The following is a 21,182-nucleotide window of genomic DNA, read 5'->3' as shown; positions in this document are numbered from 1 at the left end:
GACAAATAACAAATAGCATTACTTCAGGAAATGCTACAATTTCAATGATTAAATGTTCAAAAATTAACATCGCCGCCTCCTAGTATCTCTAGCCTGTTTCTTGGAAGCTTTATATACACCAAATACACCATGATGAATTTGGGACCTCTACTGGGCCAACAGAGAGTTGATGGTATGTTAAAGGAAATAGACAATGAATAACAAACAGCTCAAGGCTCATCACGGACTCCCTACAGCTCCTTAAACCTGAGTTATCTTGACTCAGGCTAGAGTCATTGCCCCTAAAGTTTGTCACCAGTTAGGGAAGTTAAGACTAGTTTCTAATCTAACAGCTATGTATGTGGAGGACTGGTATACTCTTGCATTCCCATGATGAGAAAATGAATATGTTTTCACAGAAAGATGATTCTCTGCAGTGATTATTTCCATAATGTTTTTAGAATATTCCTTGTATATATTATAGGTTCAATTACCTGTTAATATCTGGTCAAGGAACCTAAATACTTCTATTTGGAACTTGGAATACATTTTCCCATTTTAAAAATCTTGTTAAAAATAATTTAGGGATATAAGTACTTGGAAACTACTTAAACTTTACATTGGTAAATGTCAAGTTTGAAAATTTTATTAAGGTTGGTTAGTTCTAAGAGCATCAAGGTAGATCACAAAGCTACTCTGATTTACATTACGGAAACTGTACTCAGAATTGTTCTTTATTTTTCAGCTTGTGAGCACTTTAATTTCTGTTTCTTCTTTCTTCTTTTTTTACCTATCCCCTATTTGCTGCATATTTAGAAATTCATGTTTATTAAATGTGAAAAGAGTATTTTATATAGCTCTTTTCCTTTCTATACCAAGTTTGATAATTCTAAGGAGAAGGCTTAAAGTTTTAATCCTCTAATTTTCAGAAAGGCTGAGAGCATTAAGAAGCTTACTGAAGAGTTGACGTGTGCTGTAATTTTGTTTTCTGGGATTTGAGTTGAGAATAACCATAAAAAAAAAAAAAAAAAAAAAAAAAAAAAACATGTTTGGCAGTGGTCAAATGGCTTTTTGTACTCAAGTGACACTCTGATATCTGGGTATTAGCTTATTTTTGCCACGTTTAAAATGAAAATGAGGTCAAGGACTTCCAGAGCTCTAAGGCTCCTTTGAAATGTCCAATAGAAATGGTTCTAAATGGGAGGACATCTCGAGGTCCTACTGTGAACAGGCAATGTAGGTGTTTTCTTTGAATTTTATTTCAGAAATCTCTACCACAGGACCTCTTGGCATGGGAAGCACGGCCACCAGTACCACCCTCCGGACCACAGCTTGGAGCCCAGGAAGGAGTACGACCCCCTCAGTGTCAGGAAGAAGAAACCGGAGCACCAGCACCCCATCTCCAGCTGTCGAGGTGCTTGATGACATGACCACACACCTTCCGTCAGCATCGTCCCAGATCCCCGCGCTCGAAGAGAGCTGTGAGGCTGTGGAAGCCCGAGAAATCATGTGGTTTAAGACCCGTCAAGGACAGATAGCAAAGCAGCCGTGCCCTGCAGGAACTATTGGTAAGTCTGTCCGAAAGAGCTAAGCTGAAAGTATTTTGTTACCTTGGCTTGATTTTCTAGTGTTCTTTTCTTTTTCTTTCTTTCTTTTTTTTTTTTGTCAGGGGAAGTAGGTAGTACTGCATATTTAATAGTTTGTTACTTCACATTGGATTGGATTCTGAACTTGGCTGAATTACCATTTAAGGCCATGCATTTTCCAGAGTTTGAAAATGCAACCTGAAGACCTCACAGGTGAGAATTTGGCGGCAATACATGTGAGATCAGTAGTTTTCACCCATCGTGTGAGGTCTCTGGGTCAAGTTATAGTTAAGCCGTAGATGTTCTGGCTACTCCAGTCAGCTTTTCTGTGTAGCAGCCTGGAGTAATCATTGATTACTGGGAATTAGTTTCATACTTGTCACCAGCTGTCAGATATTGATTGAAGAAAATGAGGTCGAGGACTTCTATATTGGAAGATGATCATAGAAAATTTAACAAAAAAGAAAAAGTTTGACTATTTGTTTTTTTTTTTTTTACCAGTCATTGTAGTTGTCCTTTAAAGGTCAAAGGCTCTTAACATTGTCAGAAACCTGCTGCAGGAGTTAGTCTTACACACTCATGCCTCCACTATAGAGAGCAATCCTGCATTGTTTTCTCTATGAGATAGTTAAGAACTAAATATTTCGTTGCCCATTTTATTACTGATATGATTCACAGTATCCTCAAATGGTCAACGCATTATTATTTACCATGTGTAATATGAAAATATGCTGATTTTCTTATTGTTACATACATTGATATTCATAAACTAGTGCTCAACACACTGAAATTTGTATTATTCCCTAAAATGTGTAAATGAAAGAAATACACAATAGATGTCACTATACTAGCATTCTCAGGGACTTTGTCTTTGGTTACTGTTGATTTGGTTACTTTAAGGAAGAATGTTTTTCTCAGAAAAGTTCAAGTATGGATATATCATTCCAAATTCCATGGTATATGAAGCAGTGGGAAGACCAGAGGGAATCTTGATTTTTACAAAGGTGCACATTTAATTTGTTTTCCAGCAAATATTTTGCTGAAATATTCAGAAATCTTCCTTTATAAAAAGGAAGGAGAATATTTGTTTCTAAAGTTTTCTGTGATACTGGAATCAGAAAACAGTTTGAGTTCTCCTTCCTTCTCAGCCCTGTCCCTTTAGGTCTGGGCCTCAGTTTCTTCATCTGTAAAAGAGAAATAACAGCAGCCCCCCTACTTCAGACATTTGTTGTGAAGATCACTGAAACTGTACATTGGAAAGCTCTCTGCACTACAGAAATCAGTCATTATTCTTCTGTGAAAACTGGGACAGAGATTTAAAGGAAACCTTCTGAGGCCCTCGCAGATCACTGACCTGTCTCATTTTTACCCTTCCCTGTCCATTCTTTTGTACGTTTGGCCAGGACCTCGTGGGCTGTCACTTGAATTATGGCAGTAGCTTTCTTACCACCTCCACGTCACTCCTTCCAATTAATCCACCCTCCATACTGCTGCCAGAGTTCGCTTTCCAAAATCCAAATCTATTTCTCTCTCTGTTTATTGTTCTCCATTGACTTCCCAGCACCCGCAGATGATAGACAGGGAAGTTTATGGTTTGGCTTTACCTACCTTTCCAGTTTCATCAAATGCAACTCGCCCATCCAGTAGACCCCAGCTCAAAAAACATGAAGTTTCCCAAAGACAGCACGTTTTTCCTAAACCTGGAATGTCCTTTCCTACCTCATTTTCCTGAGAAACCGGCACACTGATCCCTGTAAGACTCCACTGCTGCCTTGCCTCAAAACTCAAGTACTGAGCTCCATGGAGGCAGGTACCACATGGATCTAATTCATGAAAATATTCTCTGTGCCCAGCGTAGCAGCCAGCAAGTGCTTTAAAAATAATGTATGTTTTTGTTTGTTGTACTGTACTTCTCCAGTGCCAACTCCTTGCCAGGTAGTGTATCTGGTGTTTTAATAGACAGTGAATCAATTTAATGAACTCATTTTTACTTTTGCTCATATTTAAACATGACATGGATTTGAATTCATTCTAAGGAAAAGAAACAGACATATTTCTTGCATTATCATAGGTGTATCAACTTATCTGTGCCTTGCTCCTGATGGAATCTGGGATCCCCAAGGACCAGATCTCAGCAACTGTTCTTCTCCTTGGGTCAATCACATAACGCAGAAGGTAAGAAGTCTGCCAACACTGTATTCTCTGTTGTTGATTATAACTGTTGAAAACAAAACCGTCAAGACTTCTTAAAAAATTAATGTAGAAAACTTCTCCCATTTAAATTTAATTTCAGATTTAATGACAACCTCTAACATGCTATGAGCTAATTCTAGAATTTTGTTGTTTCTGAAGTGCAAATCCATGAACTTCCTCTAAGCCAGGCAGTATTGCTTATAATAATTTTATTATTAATAAAATTTCTGTGGTATTGTGAACTACAGTTATAAAAGTCCAAGAGGCATTATGAATCAAGCAAGCAAAATCTTCCAGAATACATGCAGATGGAGTTTCCTGTGGAAATAGTAATTACAATAGAAAAAGTCTACTTTTGGAATCTTAAGCCATTTGATAAATGTTCTGTAACCTCATCATTTATCAGTGCTGAAAGTATACACATGTGTGACAGAATCTTGCAGACTCAAATTTGCAGGGCTTATTTGGTTGCAATATGTTGAGCATTTTTATTATTAATGCACTGTGGTTCTTTGAATTGATTTCATTACAAACAGAGACCAGATGTGCATTTATGCCAAAAGGGCTATGGGATGAATCCTTATTATAGCAATTTATGTGGATTTATGCACTCCTAACATGGAGAGTCCTTCTATGGCACATTAGCTATGCTGAGGAATTTCTGAGCGAGATTTTTCCCAAGAAATATTACAAATGATGGCCTTACTAAAAGCCTGCCTGTGCCATTTGCTCTTTTCTCTATTTGTTTTTAACCAGACTTATCCTCAATAATATACTGTATAATAATCTATAAATATCTACCCAGTAGATCATTTAGCAGATGAGCCATAACTATCTATTTACCCTAAATCATGGAAGAATAGTGGTTCTATTGACTCTAGCTACCCTCTTACATATGCATCTCCATACTTGTTGCTATTCATAACGATACTTCTTCAATTTCAGCACTGTTCCTGCCACAGTTTTTATGTCCTTTGATTTTATTACAGTGTAGCTCAGACCCTAGGGCAAATAATTCTTGCTGAATGTGATCAGATTAAGAGATGAGTAGCCGTATCTCCTTACATTAGCGACTTTTTAAAAATAGTCCGTACATACTTAGCCCAGGGGTTAATATAAATTCAATAATAATAATTCTAGAAAGCTGAATGATTTTGTGATAATTCCTAAATATAGTTGGACTCTTGTGTTGCGGAAATTGCTAGGTGACTTTAACTGATAATGATGCTTAATTCTTTTCTTTCCTCTTCAGCCATGCTAATCTTAGGACAAAAGAGATAATTCCTTTCAAAGACCAGACTGCTGTTGCCCATTTGATTTATGGATGGGATGTTTTTGTTTTATAATAAATACATCCTATTCTTCCAGAGCCTTTTTGCTCAATCCTGTGGAGTCTATAAAATTGTATTATAATTATATTAAAATTAAAGAATTTAGGCATTTGGAACTTATAGCAATACCTTAGATTGATAAATAAATTTATAAAATCTTAAAAAATATAACAAGAGGTTTTTGAGCACTCTGATCAGCTTATGGATCTGTCCCCAAGGTCGGTGGCTGAGCCAGTGTTTTAAGTGGGTCTACCTTCATCAAGGTACGATGCCTGGCCCCAGCACTGGTTAAACTGTGGGTAGATTATGATGCCTTCATAGCCCTATACTCACTCACCTAGGCCCTCTCTCTTCAGTCTGTCTACCTGCTCATCTGCTTGTGTCCCTTACACCTGCAAATATTCATGCTACTCATTGAATATAAATAATAGTTGAACAGGTTTCTTTACCATAAAACTTCAACACTTAAGTTAGGATTGTAATCCTCCAAGAGAGAATCAGTTGCGGCATTCCCGGAGTTGTTTGTCCATGTTTTCTCTCCCTCCACCCCAAAGCATCTTCCACAGAATTCATCCCTTTCCTCATCTCCTCCCTCAGTGCCACAGTCCCACAAATACTCAGATGGAGCATTTGAGGGGAGTTTGTTTACAGTGGTGTTGGGGCCGCGAAGGCCAACTGCGAGGGCTTGAACAGGAACCCAGAGCTAGTAACAGGGAAGGAGCTGTTCCCGCCACCAGGTCAAAGGAGTGACCAAAAATTGCAAGCACAGTGTCCTTGAGAGGAAAGGTGACCTATAGACAAGGGGCACAGCCTGGCCCCAGGTGACCTTTCAGAAGGGGATTGAGGGGCATTCACCCTCCTCCCTCCATTTGCCTGCTCAGCCACACCACTGGCCAAACCCAGTCAGAAGCCAGAAAAGAGGGACACTCCTAATGACTTCCATAGAAGTCCACCGCCTGGGGCAGAAAGCAGGATGGAGGGAGGGTGAGAGTGGCTCTGAACTAGCAACTGGACGGTACCCAACATAGCCCTCAGCTTTTCTGCTCCCTTCTGCCAGCCCCCTTCCCTTTCCCTACTGCCTTCCCTCCTCGCACCCTTCCCCTCCTCTCTTTCCATCCTTCCTTCCCTTTTTTCCATCTTCTCTCCTCCGCTCGCACCTCCTACCTCCCCATTTCTCTGATTTTTTTCTGCCATGTTGAAAGGGTAATATAGACATCTCTACTAATTCATTCCATCCCTCTCCCGACCCAGATAAAGTTCTGTGAATTTCAAACTTTTGAAGCAAAGGAACATTTTTTTACCCTCAATGAAAGTGTAGCTGAAAAAACCAATATATGCATGCAAAGTGTTGATAAACAATAAAAGTTTATTTCCTACAGTTCTGGAGGCTGGGAAGTTCAAGCTCAAGATGCTGGCAGATTTGGTGTCTGGTAAGGAACCACGTTCTGGTTCAAAGCAGCGTCTTGTCATTGCATCCTCACATAGAGGAGGGGTAGCTTTTATAAGGGGCCTCTTTTATAAGGGCACTAATCTCGTTCATTAGGGATCTGCCCTCATGACTCAATGACCTCCCAAAGGCCCCACCTGTTAATACCATCACACTGGGGATGAGGTTTCAACAGATAAATTTTGGGGGGATACAAACATTCAGGCCACAGCAGCCTCCTGCTTGTCTTTACAGAGCCTCTGGGGAATTCCTGGGGACTTTAAAGGAAAGAGCCCTCCCCCCTTGCAAGCAATCAGGCCAGGAGGGAGAAAACAGTTACAGAATCTTGTTGGTTTGTACTTACAAATGAATTTGGGCCACTTATTTATGGTGAAGTTAAAGACTGAATTCTGTGCAATAAAAGAAAGCAGATTACTTTTCATTAGAGAAAATGTAAGCTTTTAAAATTAGAATATCATGAAGGAATTTGTTGCAAACAAACTAGCCCAAATACTTTCACAATAATGAGATTTAATAAAAAGTATACTTTGTACAGAAAAGGAAGAGCATATGTTGTATAGAAAGAGACTTTTACCCCAACAATGAGGTAGAGAGAGAGAGAGATTGAGAGGAACAGGGAGAGAGGGAGAGGAAAAGAAAGGTCAGTAGGTGGGTGCGTAGAAGGCCTGAGGGATATAGGTAGGTGGATGGATGGATGGAAGAAAGTAGATAGAAAGATAAATGGGTAGTTAGGAAGATAGATATGTCTTCAAATTAATGTTTTAAAAATAGTTTCCAGTTTTTTTTGAAAGCCAACAATTAGCTCAAAGCCTTGCTTCCTGAAACACATGAAAATATCCTATTTTTTTCCTCGTTCTTAATGAATGCTGTAAAATCACAGTCTCTGGCCTCAGCTTGATCTCTCTAGCTTGCACTCAATTTTTCAAATAGGAGTTTATATTTTCTACTTTGCATACTTTTAAAGAATTCATTGCACTTTATAATCTCACCAGTCTTCTTTTATGTGAAATTGGGTGGCATTACAGTTCTGAATAGCTTCCTTATTATTTACATGCAAAGTGAGGTCAGCTGCCTACTTCATTGCCTGGTCCAACTATTATGTGAAAAAGAATTGCCTGAGTTGTCACTGAGAATAGTCTTTTTCTGTTTCTAACTAACGGAAGTGCCTTTTCTTTTGTTTGTACACAAGCTACTGACAGATTTTGAGATAATGTGAGGTCATTCCTGCATTTTCTAAAGAAGGATAATGTGCAGATCTAGAAATGATGTTGCTATTTTACAATATAAAATAAGCCAGTTACTTGCCCTAAAAGACTGGATTGAATCCTGTCTCCTATATCTTAATTTCCTCAGTTTAGATCTAGCATGGAATGAAAGCAAATTGCTTCTTAATTTTGTCAGAGATTGGTGGGGTTTCTAAGATTTTAGACTTATTTAACCCACCTCCAATTGTAAGAAAAAAGCATGTTGTTGCTTATCTGTCCACTTGACTCAGATTTACAGTAAAATAGGTAAATCTTTCAAAGAAATGGTACCTATGTAGCTATGTACTTACATATTATGAGTAATTACTTCATCAATTGTTTTGGCCTCTGATTAACGATTGATATAATAACATCTCAAAGCTGATTTGTTTTTACTTGTGTCAAAATTTAAGATGTAAATAGTATCTGTCTCTGTCATAATTATTATTCTTAACCAAAGCTGCAGGGTTTTCCCTTCTCTTTTCAAGTCCTAGATATAATCCCACCATATCAATATAGGCATTAAATTACTAATCCTCACAAAACTCATAACATTTCTCAGTGTGTATGTGCTTATTTCTGAGAAATAATTTTAGTAGACTGTAGTAAAAGAAATGTTAGAGATAGGCATTTTCATGAGATCTATAAGCTAGGATATGTAGAATAACGTTATTTCCACCCTGCCTCTGTGCACAGGAAACCTGAGGAAGATTCAAGATATTGTATATTTTAATGCTAATAATCCACAGTAACTGGAGTGAGAGAAATAAATAGGGTGATCAGAAGGAGGGTCACCTCAAATGCCAACGGAGGGGATGTGGTCAGTGATGGCCAATGGAATAATGTGGCCATTGAACCCAGTTGCGGTTACAGCAGCCATGGGGAGAACCTAGTTAATGGCGCCACCATCACGTTGAATTGTGTGGACAAGAAACCCAGCGGTGGATCTCGGTGCCTCCCTCTCCTTCTTGCACACCCAGTCAGACACTAGGCCTGTCAGGTGTGCCTGTAAATCCCTCTCAAGTCAGACGCCCTCTCCTGTTTACTTCTCCCCACTCTCACTACACCGATCTATAGCACCTTCTACTCACACAGGTTTTCTTTCATTCACTCCTGAACCCTCTAACCCATTCTCCTGAGTTTGATTTCAAATACAAACCTGGTTGGACCCCTCCTACTTAAACTGTTTAGTACCTTCCCATGGTTCTTAACATAATTTCCAAAATCTTCATCGTGACTTCCAAAGGACAATTACTTAATCTGTCCCTCGCTCACCTCTCCGGCTGCCTAAACTCTGGATACAGTGTTTGCATTGTCTCCCCAAGATTCAATGCTTCTCCCTCCTAAACGCTGTTCTCTCTGCCTGGAAGCCCCCACCCGTATCCCAGCCTAATTCCTTCTTTTTCCATTCCATCTCACATCAAACATCCTTCCTCAGAGAAGCATGTCTTAAATTATTTCCTAACTTCATACACCAGGTTAAGATGTCTTTAAACTGTTCTACCACACTGGGGTTCTGTATCACTTTCAACAAAATTAAAATTAAATAATTATACAGTTAAATTTTTAATGCCTTTTTCCATTGCTACTATGTAAACTCTTTGTTACAAGAAACCATTGTATACCCCAGACGTTACCATAGTGCTATAGAAGTTCAAATGTTGCTCAAAGGACAAATGAGCATATAGGCTGAATGAACAATTGTTGAAATAATAGATGGACAGATAAATAGAGATAGATATATTCATCCTATTTTTGAAAAACTAGATATATGTATTTAATACATACACACAAACATATATGATTAATGCTATGCAGGTATCAATATTGGATCCTTAAAGCAGAAAAAGATGTGTTTTTCCTCTTTGTTGTACTTGTAGTATTCTGTGTTCTAAACCATGGTTATTCTGGACTTCACTTTTTGTATGTCATATTCTTGGCTCAGAGAGCCATTTCTCCTCAACAGCACCTACCAGAACTCCATCTTACCTGGTCACTCTCAACTTTATCTTTTAAGGCTTCATTTGGTTGTTACCTCTTCTTGCTCTCCCTCTCCTTTTCCAGGTATTTATTGCCCCTGTACTATATTCCCACTTCATACACATTTATATTATTATAATTGCATTGTTGAATTAATATTATCTGCCTGTATGTACCCTACCCTGATCCCAACTGGTAGAATGTGGCTTCATGAGGGCAAGAGCTATGTAAGATTCATCTTTATTTCCTCAAGAAATAAAAAGTTTTCAAATAATTGTTGAAAGAATGAAAAATTGTTACTTTGATTTATTCATTTTTAAGGTGAAGAGAGGGCCTATAGTCCCAGCTACTCAGGAGGCTGAGGCAGGAGGATTGCTTGAGGTCAGGAGTTGGGGGCTGCAATAAGCTATGATTGCACCTGTGAATAGCCACTGCATTCTAGCCTGGACAATAAAGCAAGATCCCATCTCTAAAAATAATTTAAAAAAATTAAAAAGTAAAAATTTTTGAAAAATATGGTTAGAAAGAACAATTAGTTACAGCAACATACTTTTCAGATTTTTATTATAAAGGTTTTTTATAACTTATTTGTACTTCAATTTATTTTTTTCTTACAACTTTTTTGTTGTTGAACATTGAGTTTCTGAGTTCCTTTGGAGGATTAAATAAGTTTATTCTTCATAAGAAAACACTTCTGAACGCTAAAATATAATTACTATTTTTAAGAGAATCCACTAGTGATTTTCATACTTGACTCACTGATTTATAAAACTACGCTATCTGTTATTGACACATATATAGGCAACTGCATTTCTCATCATTATCTTTTATGTTGATAAAAGTTACGTTTTGATTCATTGATAATCTACATTCTCAAATTTTTCATTAGTATACATAAAGAAAAAGTTTAAATTTTTATGTAAGGGAATTACATAGGCCTTCTTTTCCACCTTATCATTTCCCAATCTAACATTATAATAATATTGAAGACTATGCTTGCATAACTACACAGAAATAAAAAAATGATTTACAATATGAAAATAACAGGGCTATTATTTCTTTTTTCTCTGTTTGGTAACTAATTTTGATTGGGGCACTGAGTTCTGATTGGCAGATTGGTAGGACGTTCCCTCCTCCCCCAGGTGTGGCAATTGCTCAGGCCCCTACATTTGTCCCCAGGAGGACCATAGGTCCCTCACCGTCTACCTAATATAGTCATTCCACTTTATTTGTTTCTTTAACATTCATTCCTGCCACAAACATTAAGCACCTCTGAGTAGGTGGCAATAACCTACCTATTGGATTAAGAATTTTAGTTGTGTCCTTATAGCTTTCTGAAAAGCCATTAGGGAGACCGCTTACAAAGAGATCTTTCTGTTTGTGATCTAATGTTCTATGTCAACTGCCTTTAAAAAAGAAAAGAAAACTATTTCTTAAAATAGTAATAAGACTGATTAAAGTTTAGATAGATACTTATCAACCCATTAACAATCTCTGAAAAGTAGGAATATATAGAGATGAAAGAAGAGACATCCATTATTTTTACATTGCACCCTTCTATTTACTTTTTCTTATTTCTCATGACTTTCTTACAAATTAACATATATTCCTATCTTATTACCCAGGAATATCAGATTTGCTCATGTGATCATGGGGTATTAGTCTTTATCTCTTTTAACATCTTTGGAGTGTTGACAACTTCATATATTCTTGTAGCATATACTTCAAAAATCAACACGTAGTTTCAGAAAAGAAAAATACTAGAAACTAAGCAACAGTTTACTCTCCAATGTGTTGGGAGCAAACTTTCTTATCACATAGTTAGTAAGCAGATGAAAATCATTTTGTAAAGCAGGAATTTTATTAGGGGTAGAATCCTCACAGGGCTTTGCTGCTAGTGAGTATTCATTGTGAACTAAGTGCTAAACTAGGCACAAAGGAAAATTTGTATCTGCCTCTAAGAACCCAGAACGTGGTTGGGGATTCACAACACACACTCATCAAACTCCAATTTAGAATCTCACAGAGAAAATATTAATAATATGGCAAACTTTAGACTGAGCCACCCAAACAGATAATTAAGGTGAGAATAATTTTAGAAGGAAGATTTTTCTCAGGAGGAGCTTCCTGAAGGCATGAATTTAAACTCAAGTTTTTGAAGAAAAAAGATGAATGAACGTGAAAAATTGGGGAGCATATTCCAGGTGAAGATGGAGTTTAATAACTATTTCTTGCCTCAATGATTAAAACTTACATGCAAAAACAATTGTTATTAATAAAAGAGACCAATAAAAGTATTTATGGAAGATCTCTTTCCTTTGTATTTCTGTTTCAAAATTTTAGTTGAAATCTGGAGAGACTGCTGCCAACATTGCTAGGGAGCTGGCTGAACAGACAAGAAATCATTTGAATGCAGGGGACATCACCTACTCTGTGCGGGCCATGGATCAGCTGGTTGGCCTCCTGGACGTCCAGCTCCGGAACCTGACCCCAGGAGGAAAAGATAGTGCTGCCCGCAGTTTGAACAAGGTGAGGAACTCGGTTAGATGTATCTTTAAAGTTGTAAAATCTATAAGACTTCCCTGCTTAATTTTCTTCCTTCTATAGAATTCAGTCATTCTAAAGAGAATTATTAGTTATATTCAATCCACGTCATTATTTCATTATAGTAATTGAACTGTTTGGTTCTTAACCTAAAGAAACAATAAATGATAATCTCCCCATGTTTATTTTAAATTTACAATTCTGTTTTCCACAGTAATAACTCTATTTTTTATGCTGCATTCTGACAGGGTTAATGTGGATAAATGCAATTTATTTTGTTTCTTTTTTTTTTTCTTCCTTTCGAATCTTTATATTAAAATAGTTGACGATAAAAAATATATATAATCAATAAGTAGAAATTTTAAAAATAGCAAGAAGAGGCTATTAATAATCCATTATAGATGTTTTTAAAATGACATAATTTAACTTAATAATACTTTTAAAAAACTCATGAGGCCAATAATTAAGTTTTAATTTTTACTTCCTTTAGATTTTGAAATGACTCAGATTTTATCTCACTACCACTAAAATTTCAAAAGTTTGAATATTTTTCTGTAAATTTGAATTGTGAATTATGAAAATAATTCATTTTCTTTTAAATTTCAAGGAAAATATATTTTATGAATTTTTATTTATATTTATATAAATAAAATGAGCATTTATTTATATAAACATATAAAATATATTTTACATCTGTATAAGGAATATCTTTTTTTACGTAACAAAGTATCACACGGTTAATTTAACCCCATGTTAAAAAATGTTAACATTGCTACCATCAAATGACATGTGTTCCCTGAGTGTCCTTAGTGTAGCAGAGATGCTCAATGATTAAATGATTGAAACTGCAGTTTGGGGCCTTGAATATCATGATAGTCTCACTACCTATAAAAGCAAGAATTCAACAGCCACAGACTAGTGTTCCTCTATGGAATTCACTAAAAGAACCTTCCCTTTCAGAATTTAAAAATGATTTTGCAGAGTGGCCTTTTAATTTGCTTAGTTCTTCTGTGTCTTCCTGGGTAAGAATTTGACTCATTAAAATGAAAGAAAATTTTTAACATAATGATTGTTAAACATAGAAAAAGCCAGATACTTTATCTGGCAAATATAGTTTTTTTCTGTAATTTCATCTTCAGAAAACAGGTACAGTTTTATGTATTAGACAGAAATCATTAAAGTTTTTTTTTTTTTTCATGCAGAGCATAAAGGAGTTATTTTTGTCACTTATGGCCCTGATAGAATCACAACCAATCCCCGGATAGACTATAATCCACAGCTGCCTATATAATCTGGGCATGCTGTGATTTTAATGTGTTACTGCCCAGGCTGACTGGATGCTATTAATGAACTTTGCTGCCAGCTATCCTTATCATAATGTGCTGAAAGTAGTAATTTCTATTAATGTTACATATCCATATCATGACTTGTTATAGCAATACTTTGTATCTTTATTTAAAAATGGTGTTGATGTCTGACAGTATCAGGTAAAGCTGGCAATTAATGTCACATTCTAACTGGCTACAGCTAATCAGCTTGCCTACTCTGAATATCAAATAACTACATAATGGGCAAATTTCCATTTGTGAAGCTTTTTAATGCTCTCTTTTGTTTCCCATTTGGCTCCTTTCAATTGTTTACATAATGTGGTTTGTCATATGTTAATTTGCATGATGGGGTAAGGAGATGGGGGGCAAAGGTTATTCACATGCTTGCTGGCTTGCTCTCATTTCCTGTGGTTCCCACTTTCCCTGAAGCAGTTATAACCCATCAGATCTGCAAAGTCAACTCAGTACAAATCAATTGCGCTCCACATTGAAATTCTGGAGGGTTTAAAGTCCTGCAAACCAGGATTCGAGTCAGTGATCCAAATGACAGCCCTGGCAATTTACTTGCACTCATTCCTCACTTAATTCTTGAGAGAAGTAACTGCTCTATGCTCATTGAAGAATGCATGAATTAGAGTTGGGAGAGTATTAGGCACACAAAAGGCATCAGAGTAACTGCTTCTTAAAACTGGGTAATTTTCTCCTTCAACAATCAAGGCTACTGAAGAAAAAAAAAAAAAAGAACACAATAGGGAAGAGGAGAAAAACCCACAATCTAATTTATAAAATTTTGGCTCATTTATTTAAACAGGGTAAATAAACTGTTATTAATTGTTCATTTTATAACCAGGAAAAAATGTTTGGGAGTGCATATGTGTTGCTGTTAACCTTTTGCCCATCAAAACATGACTCTGTGTGCAAACAAACAAAAATAGGCTTCTTATCCCACCAAAGTTTCTAAAATGTATAATTTGTTTTTTTGGTTGAAACTGTCAAAAGAAATTCTTCAAGAAATAAAAGCAGTGATAAATCAGGAGATTAATCACATTCTTTTAATCAGAAGTTATTTTTCTTTTGGTATTGGTCCCTTAGAATCAAATAGTCATAATGAATGGGCATGTCTATTTTCCCGATAAACAGAAATGGTTGTATGTATGAAGGAGCATCTGATTTGTGGTGCACATGAACCATCCATATTATCTGTAAACCACAAATAATATATCTTCAAGAAATGGGTTCCAAACTTTTGGCATCATTTCCTTAACTTCATATGTCTTCATTTCTTGCCCATGAATTAACAACTAACCTGGTATGAACTGGATTGTTTAAAATGAATGAAGTATATTGATTTTGACTAATTTCTACTAAATGTTTTCGAAGTTTTCTCGCCATCATTAACAACCTTATCCCATTCAGTTTTCACCTGGCTTGTTCTGAAAGGATGTTGGCCACTGTTTTTCCAGCCACTGCTTACATATTGCTGCTGCTTAGCTTTCATTTTCTTCTAGAAGGTAGAAAATGACAAAATAAGGTGTTTTGTGTAGATGTGTTCTTTTATTTTTCTTGTTTTCTTCTGTCACTAACTTGTTTTTTCTATTCTGTGTTTAATCTGCTGTCTTAATGGATTCAGCTTCAGAAAAGAGAGCGCTCTTGCAGAGCCTATGTCCAGGTACTTTCTGCGTTTTTATAAATGTGTTAAGTTGTTGAATGTCTCTGTTGCAATGGCATGAATGGACATCTGATAGAAAAATGATAATGTACCCTATTGAACTAAAGGAATTTCAGGGAGGGCATGAAGGGTGGGTATGGAAAGACATGAAAAAGTATATGCTAAAAAGAAATTTGGCAGTGGTAATGCTTTGTCAAACGTAAGAAACACAGACTAAGGAGGAGGTGCAGCTTCAGGTGTGAACATTTTGATCATCACTAAAGAGGTGAGTTGGCTGTAATAAATGCCTAATTTCTTCATAGAAGTGTGTATGAAAACATTTTATTTCTACATCGGGTCAGCCAATATTTGAGTAGCAAGTCATTTAGAAGTGAAAATCAATCAATGTCTTATAAGACAACAAATAGACTTGGAATGTCATTCTCTTTTCCAGAATGGAACTGTTTATTCGCTCACGGCATATTTGTGACTACCTAAGTCTCTCACTTACTGCAAAAATTTTAATCCCAATGTAAATATAATTTTTATCCAGCTAACATGTTCTAAGTTGTTTCTAGGCAATAAACCATTCCTATGAGTTTTATATGAAACAGAACAATCTCAGAAGCCTGCTCCCTGATTTATTTGTACAAAAAGGGAGTAAAGGAAGAAAGATGGGAAAGAAGGAAGGGAGGGAGAAAAAATATGAAACTGTGTGACTGTAAACTTTGTTCTCTGTGTATATGTGTATACATATCACAGTATTCTTAAAGAGGAAGCCCATCTACATTTATAAAGAGATGACCTCAAGAACTAAGTTAATGTTTATGAGATTGGCAGTCCAAAAACTAAACCTTATCAATTAATTCACAGTTGAACATAATATCGGGGCATTGACTTTTTTTAACCAAAACTCCTGAGAAGTAAGGTTAATGGAAATGCTAAATATTGATTTGTTAATTTATACTTTTCCAGTGATCTGAATATTCACACCCACTATCCTTCTGGGTAGTATAAAACTAGGCATTGGATTTGTAATTAGGAAATTAGCATAAAATCATAGCAAAAGGAACTAGATGGCCTTAGGGGAAAACTGGTCAAATTATGAAAAGGGCAATACAGTAAACATTTTAATGAATGGAGATATCTCTGTGTGCTAGCTATAGCCATTTGCTTAATTCTGGCAGACAAGTTATTTTTCTTTCAGCTGTCCCGGTTTTAACCTCCATACATAAATTCTTTCATTTCCTCAGCAAATACTAGTGAGCAAAACAAACATAGTACAGTCTCTGCCCTAGGATTTTACCATCTAGGAGAAAATATTGATTAATAAATGTTAGTATATTAACATGTCAAATGAATTAAACTAATGTTGAGTAGATTCACCTTTCTTTAGTTATACTCTCATTCTGGGAATGTATTCTGACCATTTTGATTGGATTTGGCGTTTTCCATGTCTCCTCAGCTACATGAAAACACATTGCAAGTGGTCTCTATAAGTCAGTTAAATTTGTAGATGGCCAAACTTTCTCTACTCGGTGTTGATTCTTTGGGGAAGGAAAGATTTATTTTCCTCACCTATTGCTAGGTTCGTGAATGAGGCCCCTATAACAAAAGACAGATTAACAAGAAAAAAGCATACAAGTTTATTTAACATAAGTTTTATATAACATGGGAGCCTTTGGAAATCAAAACCCAAAGAAATAGGGAAACCTGTGTGTTTGTGTGCTTAGGTTTGATGAAGAGTGGACAATCATGGGGCAGTTTGATTGGACAAAGAGGGTGTGATATAGTGGTACTAAACTTAAGAGAACTTAGCAAGGCTGTTTGTTCAAATTTTCTTGGTATCTCAGTGTCTTTGGCTACTTACTTCTTGGTATAGGGAGAGCACCTCTGCAAGGACGATATTATTACCTTCTTCACGGGAATGTTACAAAACCCTTGCTCAGTTTTGTGACCTGCTTCAGGGCAGAAGGACTAGGGGACAGGGGAGAGGGGAGTAACCTAACTACTTCTGCTGTTTTCCCAAATACCAATATGCCATATTTTTTAGTAACCTGTCCTGAACCTAATAGATGCTTGCTTGCTTTTACTCTCAGGATTTCTTTGCAGAATCAGCAATTATTAGGTTATTAAGTATGGAATGTCCGATTTCCTTAAGCACTAAGTTTGACAGTTGATATCTCTGACATTTCACTTTGACACTTCTCATTTTATTTTTATTATGAAAGTACATCCTCAGTCTTTCAAATGTACATTTTGGCTTGTGATTATCTTTCAAACTTTTTTTTAGAGCAATTTTTGTGAAACCATGGCTAAGTCAAAAATTTGTGTTATTTTTCAATATGAGTTCCATTATGGAACCAATGCAGCCTAGACAGCTCAAAATATCAACAAAGTATTTGGGAAGGATGCGGCTAATGAATGCACAGTACATCGATGGTTTGAGAAGTGCCATTCTGGAGATTTTAATCTTTAATCTGAAACTGAGGTGACTAATGATGAGCTGATAGCTGTAGTGGCAGTTTTCAGCTCCACTACCCATCTCAGCTTATGCGTGAATGAGCAGCAAGGTTTGACGTTACTATCCCAACAATATTGGACTATTTGGAACAAATGGGCAAGGTAAAGAAGCTAGATATATGAGTATTGCGTGAATTAAATGAGCATCAGAAGAGAAATCATCTTGAAGCTTGCCTTTCTTTGCTATCATGACCTAAAGGCAAACCATTTCTATACCATATTGTTACTTGTGATGAAAAATGGATTCTTTTTGACAATTGCAAGCATTCAACACAATAGTGGGATAAAGATGAAGTGACGAAACACAGTCCAAAACCAAATATTCATCAGAAAAAGCTAATGGTGTCTGTTTGGTGGTCCAGTGCTGGTATTATCCACTACAACCCCTTGAAACCTATTCAATTGATTACAGCGGATGTCTATTGCAAGCAATTGGATAAAATGAAGAGTATGCTTGTAATTAAGCAGCTGAGATTGGCCAGTGGAGACAGGCCAGTCCTCTTGCAAGACAACGTGTTGCAGAAAACAATGCTGCTCAAACTACAGAAGCTGGACTTGGAAACTCTCTGTCATCCGCCATATTCACCAGACCTTGCACCAACTGACTACCACTTCTTCCGGGCTTTGGACCACTTCTTACAAGGAAAAATATTCAGTTCTCAACAAGCTGTGGAAAACATCTTTTGTGATTTCATCACTACTTGCTCTCCAGGCTTCTTGGCTGCTGGCATAAACAAGCTACCGTTAAGATGGCAAGACGGTGTCACTAGTTTAGGCAAATACTTTAATTTTACTGCTTCTTGTCTGAAATATAATAAACTATTGATTCCAAATCAGACATTTCATATTTAATAACCTAAGAAAAATGAAAAAGACCTAAGAAAAATAACCTAAGAAAAAGAAAAATGAAAAAATAGTTGTTTTTCTCATGCATTTCACTCTGAATTTGAAGCCATTAGATAAGGATAATAAGGACATTTTGTGAGACAGTATTTTAAAAGGAAACAATTGAACAGTGAGCAGAGATTAGGAATATAAGGTTTTAATTTGCATTTTGCTGTATAAAATAATCTTTGCATAAGAAACTTCAGGTTTATTTTTCTAAGGTTTAGGCAAAGAAATTTATTTGGAAGGTACATATAGGTATAAGTATATAGGTATAGATATATATGTGTATATATATAGATATATATGGGATAGGTATACATATACCCTCTGTGTGTGCAAAAGATAGAGAAATTGAAGTATTTTTTAGCATTGAAAGCTGAAGATCATTTTTGAGCTGAGCAATATTAGGATTGTTTTTGATTGCAATCTATGTTATCCTTTTTAATGGTGCCTTTGGGATAATTAGCCTTAGTATTTAAACCTATGAAATGCATGGTCATTCAAACATGAATCTCTGATGGAAAATTAATAACACAGTTTATTCAGTGGCTGATTTCCTGGTGTTATAATTGACTGACTGTGAATAAATGTTTCAGCTATTGACTAAACATCTGATAAGACCAAATACAAACAGAATATTGGTGGAGCAGAAATGCTTTGCTCACTAATACACAGCACTGCTTCTGTTTGTCTTAATGTAAATCATTATTCTATGAAATTCCAGAGTGAATAATACCTTATTCTTTGTCTGTTTGAATTTTAAAGACTTGTTTTATGTACCCTATTGTTTCTATGCTCGGAGCACATTCACAGCTTTCTATGAAATAGATATGAAATACACTTGAAGTGCTTTATGCATTAAATTTGAAATAAAATGATTATCTAGTCATCATGAGTTTCTTTAAAAATAATGGATTTTACATAGGCACAAGTAATGATTACTCTAAGGTTGATTTTAACCCTTTAAATCCATTTAACTTTCAATTATTTAGAAGTTCAGTGTCTATTTTATAAATTACCTATATCCATCTTTTATATCTTCCTGCTTCCAACCTTTTATTTATTTCACACACAAATAAAAGCACAGTGAAATTTAAACTGTCAGCTGTCCACTATGATAACTGATCTGTAGATCAACAATTAAAAGGTAATTGGTATGGTTTTTTAAATACATGAATCTTCCTAAAAGTGCTTATACTTGCATCCCAAGAGTTTTAACTACAATAGAACCCCCACATTGGGTCCAATATAGTTTATTTTTCTTTATTTAGCTGTAATTATAGATTATACTATAATCCTTGTTGACTATCAAAAGATAGAAATTGATATGTATAATAGTAAAACATATAGTTTCCATTTTTAGGCATAATATTGTGGGGAAACTTCCCCTTTGCCCAGGAGGATTTTCTGAAAAATCAACTCACAATAAGGCAGATTAATAAGAGAAAGAGATTTATTTACCATGTGCATGGGGAGAATCACAGAGCGATTACCCAATTTCCCAGTGGGGTCTAGAAGTTTATATACACTCATTTTTGAGCAGAGGGGGAGATGAGGAATATAGTTAATTCTGTTGAGTGGCAATAAATGGTTACTGGAGAGGATGAACAGATACTTGAGAGAATGAATGGATGGGAGAAACACACTGACTTATAAATGATTCTTTTTGCAAATTAAATGAACCTAAGACACAGGTATTATCTTTAAAATGAGTTGTGCTTTGTCTGGTTGCATTCTTGATCTTCTTTCCTGCAATATATTGAGATAACAGGGAGGAGAAGGAAAGGCAATTGTTCTTTTTGATGGGTCTGTCTGGTTTTATGCAAATGGAAGAAAACCCCTTCCAAGGACGCTTCGTCTCTAAGGGCCTTCAATTCAAAATATTCTTCAGAGCAAGGAGTCAAGTTTTGGAGTGAAATTGCCTGAGCTCCTTCATTTAAGAGGAGTGTTTTAAGTTTTATGCCAGAGAAGACAAGTAAGGTTTGTCTTAATCATGCATATTAAATAGCTGCTATTATATAATATTACCAGAAGGGACCTTAGAGATGAAGGTGAGTTAGTTGAGACCTGGAGGAGATGAAATTGTTACGGAAAGCTGGGCACTTGTCCCTGAGACCACATCAGAAGAATGAGGACAAGTGGTTTTGAGGAGAAGGAAAGGGAGGTTTATTAATTTGCCAGCAAATGAGGAGGATGGAGAATCTCATCTTAAAGTGCCATCATCCTAATGATAAGCAGAAATACAGAGATTTTAAAGGAGGGGGGTTCAACTTCAGAGTACTGTTATTTAACTATAGTTGATGGTGCTGATTGACCCCATCTCCAGCAAAGATAATCATGTGACCTATGCCTAGACAGTTCCATTGAGCAGTCTTCTGTGGTACAAAAAACAGAGAACACTCCCCTGCCCTTCTGACCACTGGCCTCAGGCAGGCATGCAGGTTTTAATTTCCCAGAAGATGGGAGGGGTGGTAAAGAGACAGCTCATAAA

General features: G+C 36.2%; 1 protein-coding gene across 18 annotated transcripts in view; it reads left to right on the top strand.

Annotated features, from left to right (window-relative positions):
• ADGRL3 (adhesion G protein-coupled receptor L3) overlaps window positions 1-21,182 on the top strand; it is a 442,010-nt gene that overhangs the window by 290,921 nt on the left and 129,907 nt on the right. For 7 of the 18 annotated variants that reach the window (XM_069458529.1, XM_069458528.1, XM_069458530.1 and 4 more), the window contains 4 exons: window positions 1,245-1,547; window positions 3,637-3,740; window positions 12,104-12,289; window positions 15,263-15,301. In XM_069458529.1, the coding sequence (XP_069314630.1) occupies window positions 1,245-1,547; window positions 3,637-3,740; window positions 12,104-12,289; window positions 15,263-15,301 (632 nt within the window). The remainder of the gene's footprint in view (window positions 1-1,244; window positions 1,548-3,636; window positions 3,741-12,103; window positions 12,290-15,262; window positions 15,302-21,182) is intronic. The other 11 variants (XM_069458542.1, XM_069458539.1, XM_069458541.1 and 8 more) reach the window with 3 other exon arrangements.

Source organism: Eulemur rufifrons, chromosome 24, assembly GCF_041146395.1.
Source record: "Eulemur rufifrons isolate Redbay chromosome 24, OSU_ERuf_1, whole genome shotgun sequence".
NCBI lineage: Eukaryota > Metazoa > Chordata > Mammalia > Primates > Lemuridae > Eulemur > Eulemur rufifrons.
Note: the sequence above shows the minus strand (reverse complement) of the source record. Positions and strands in the feature narration are given on the sequence as shown.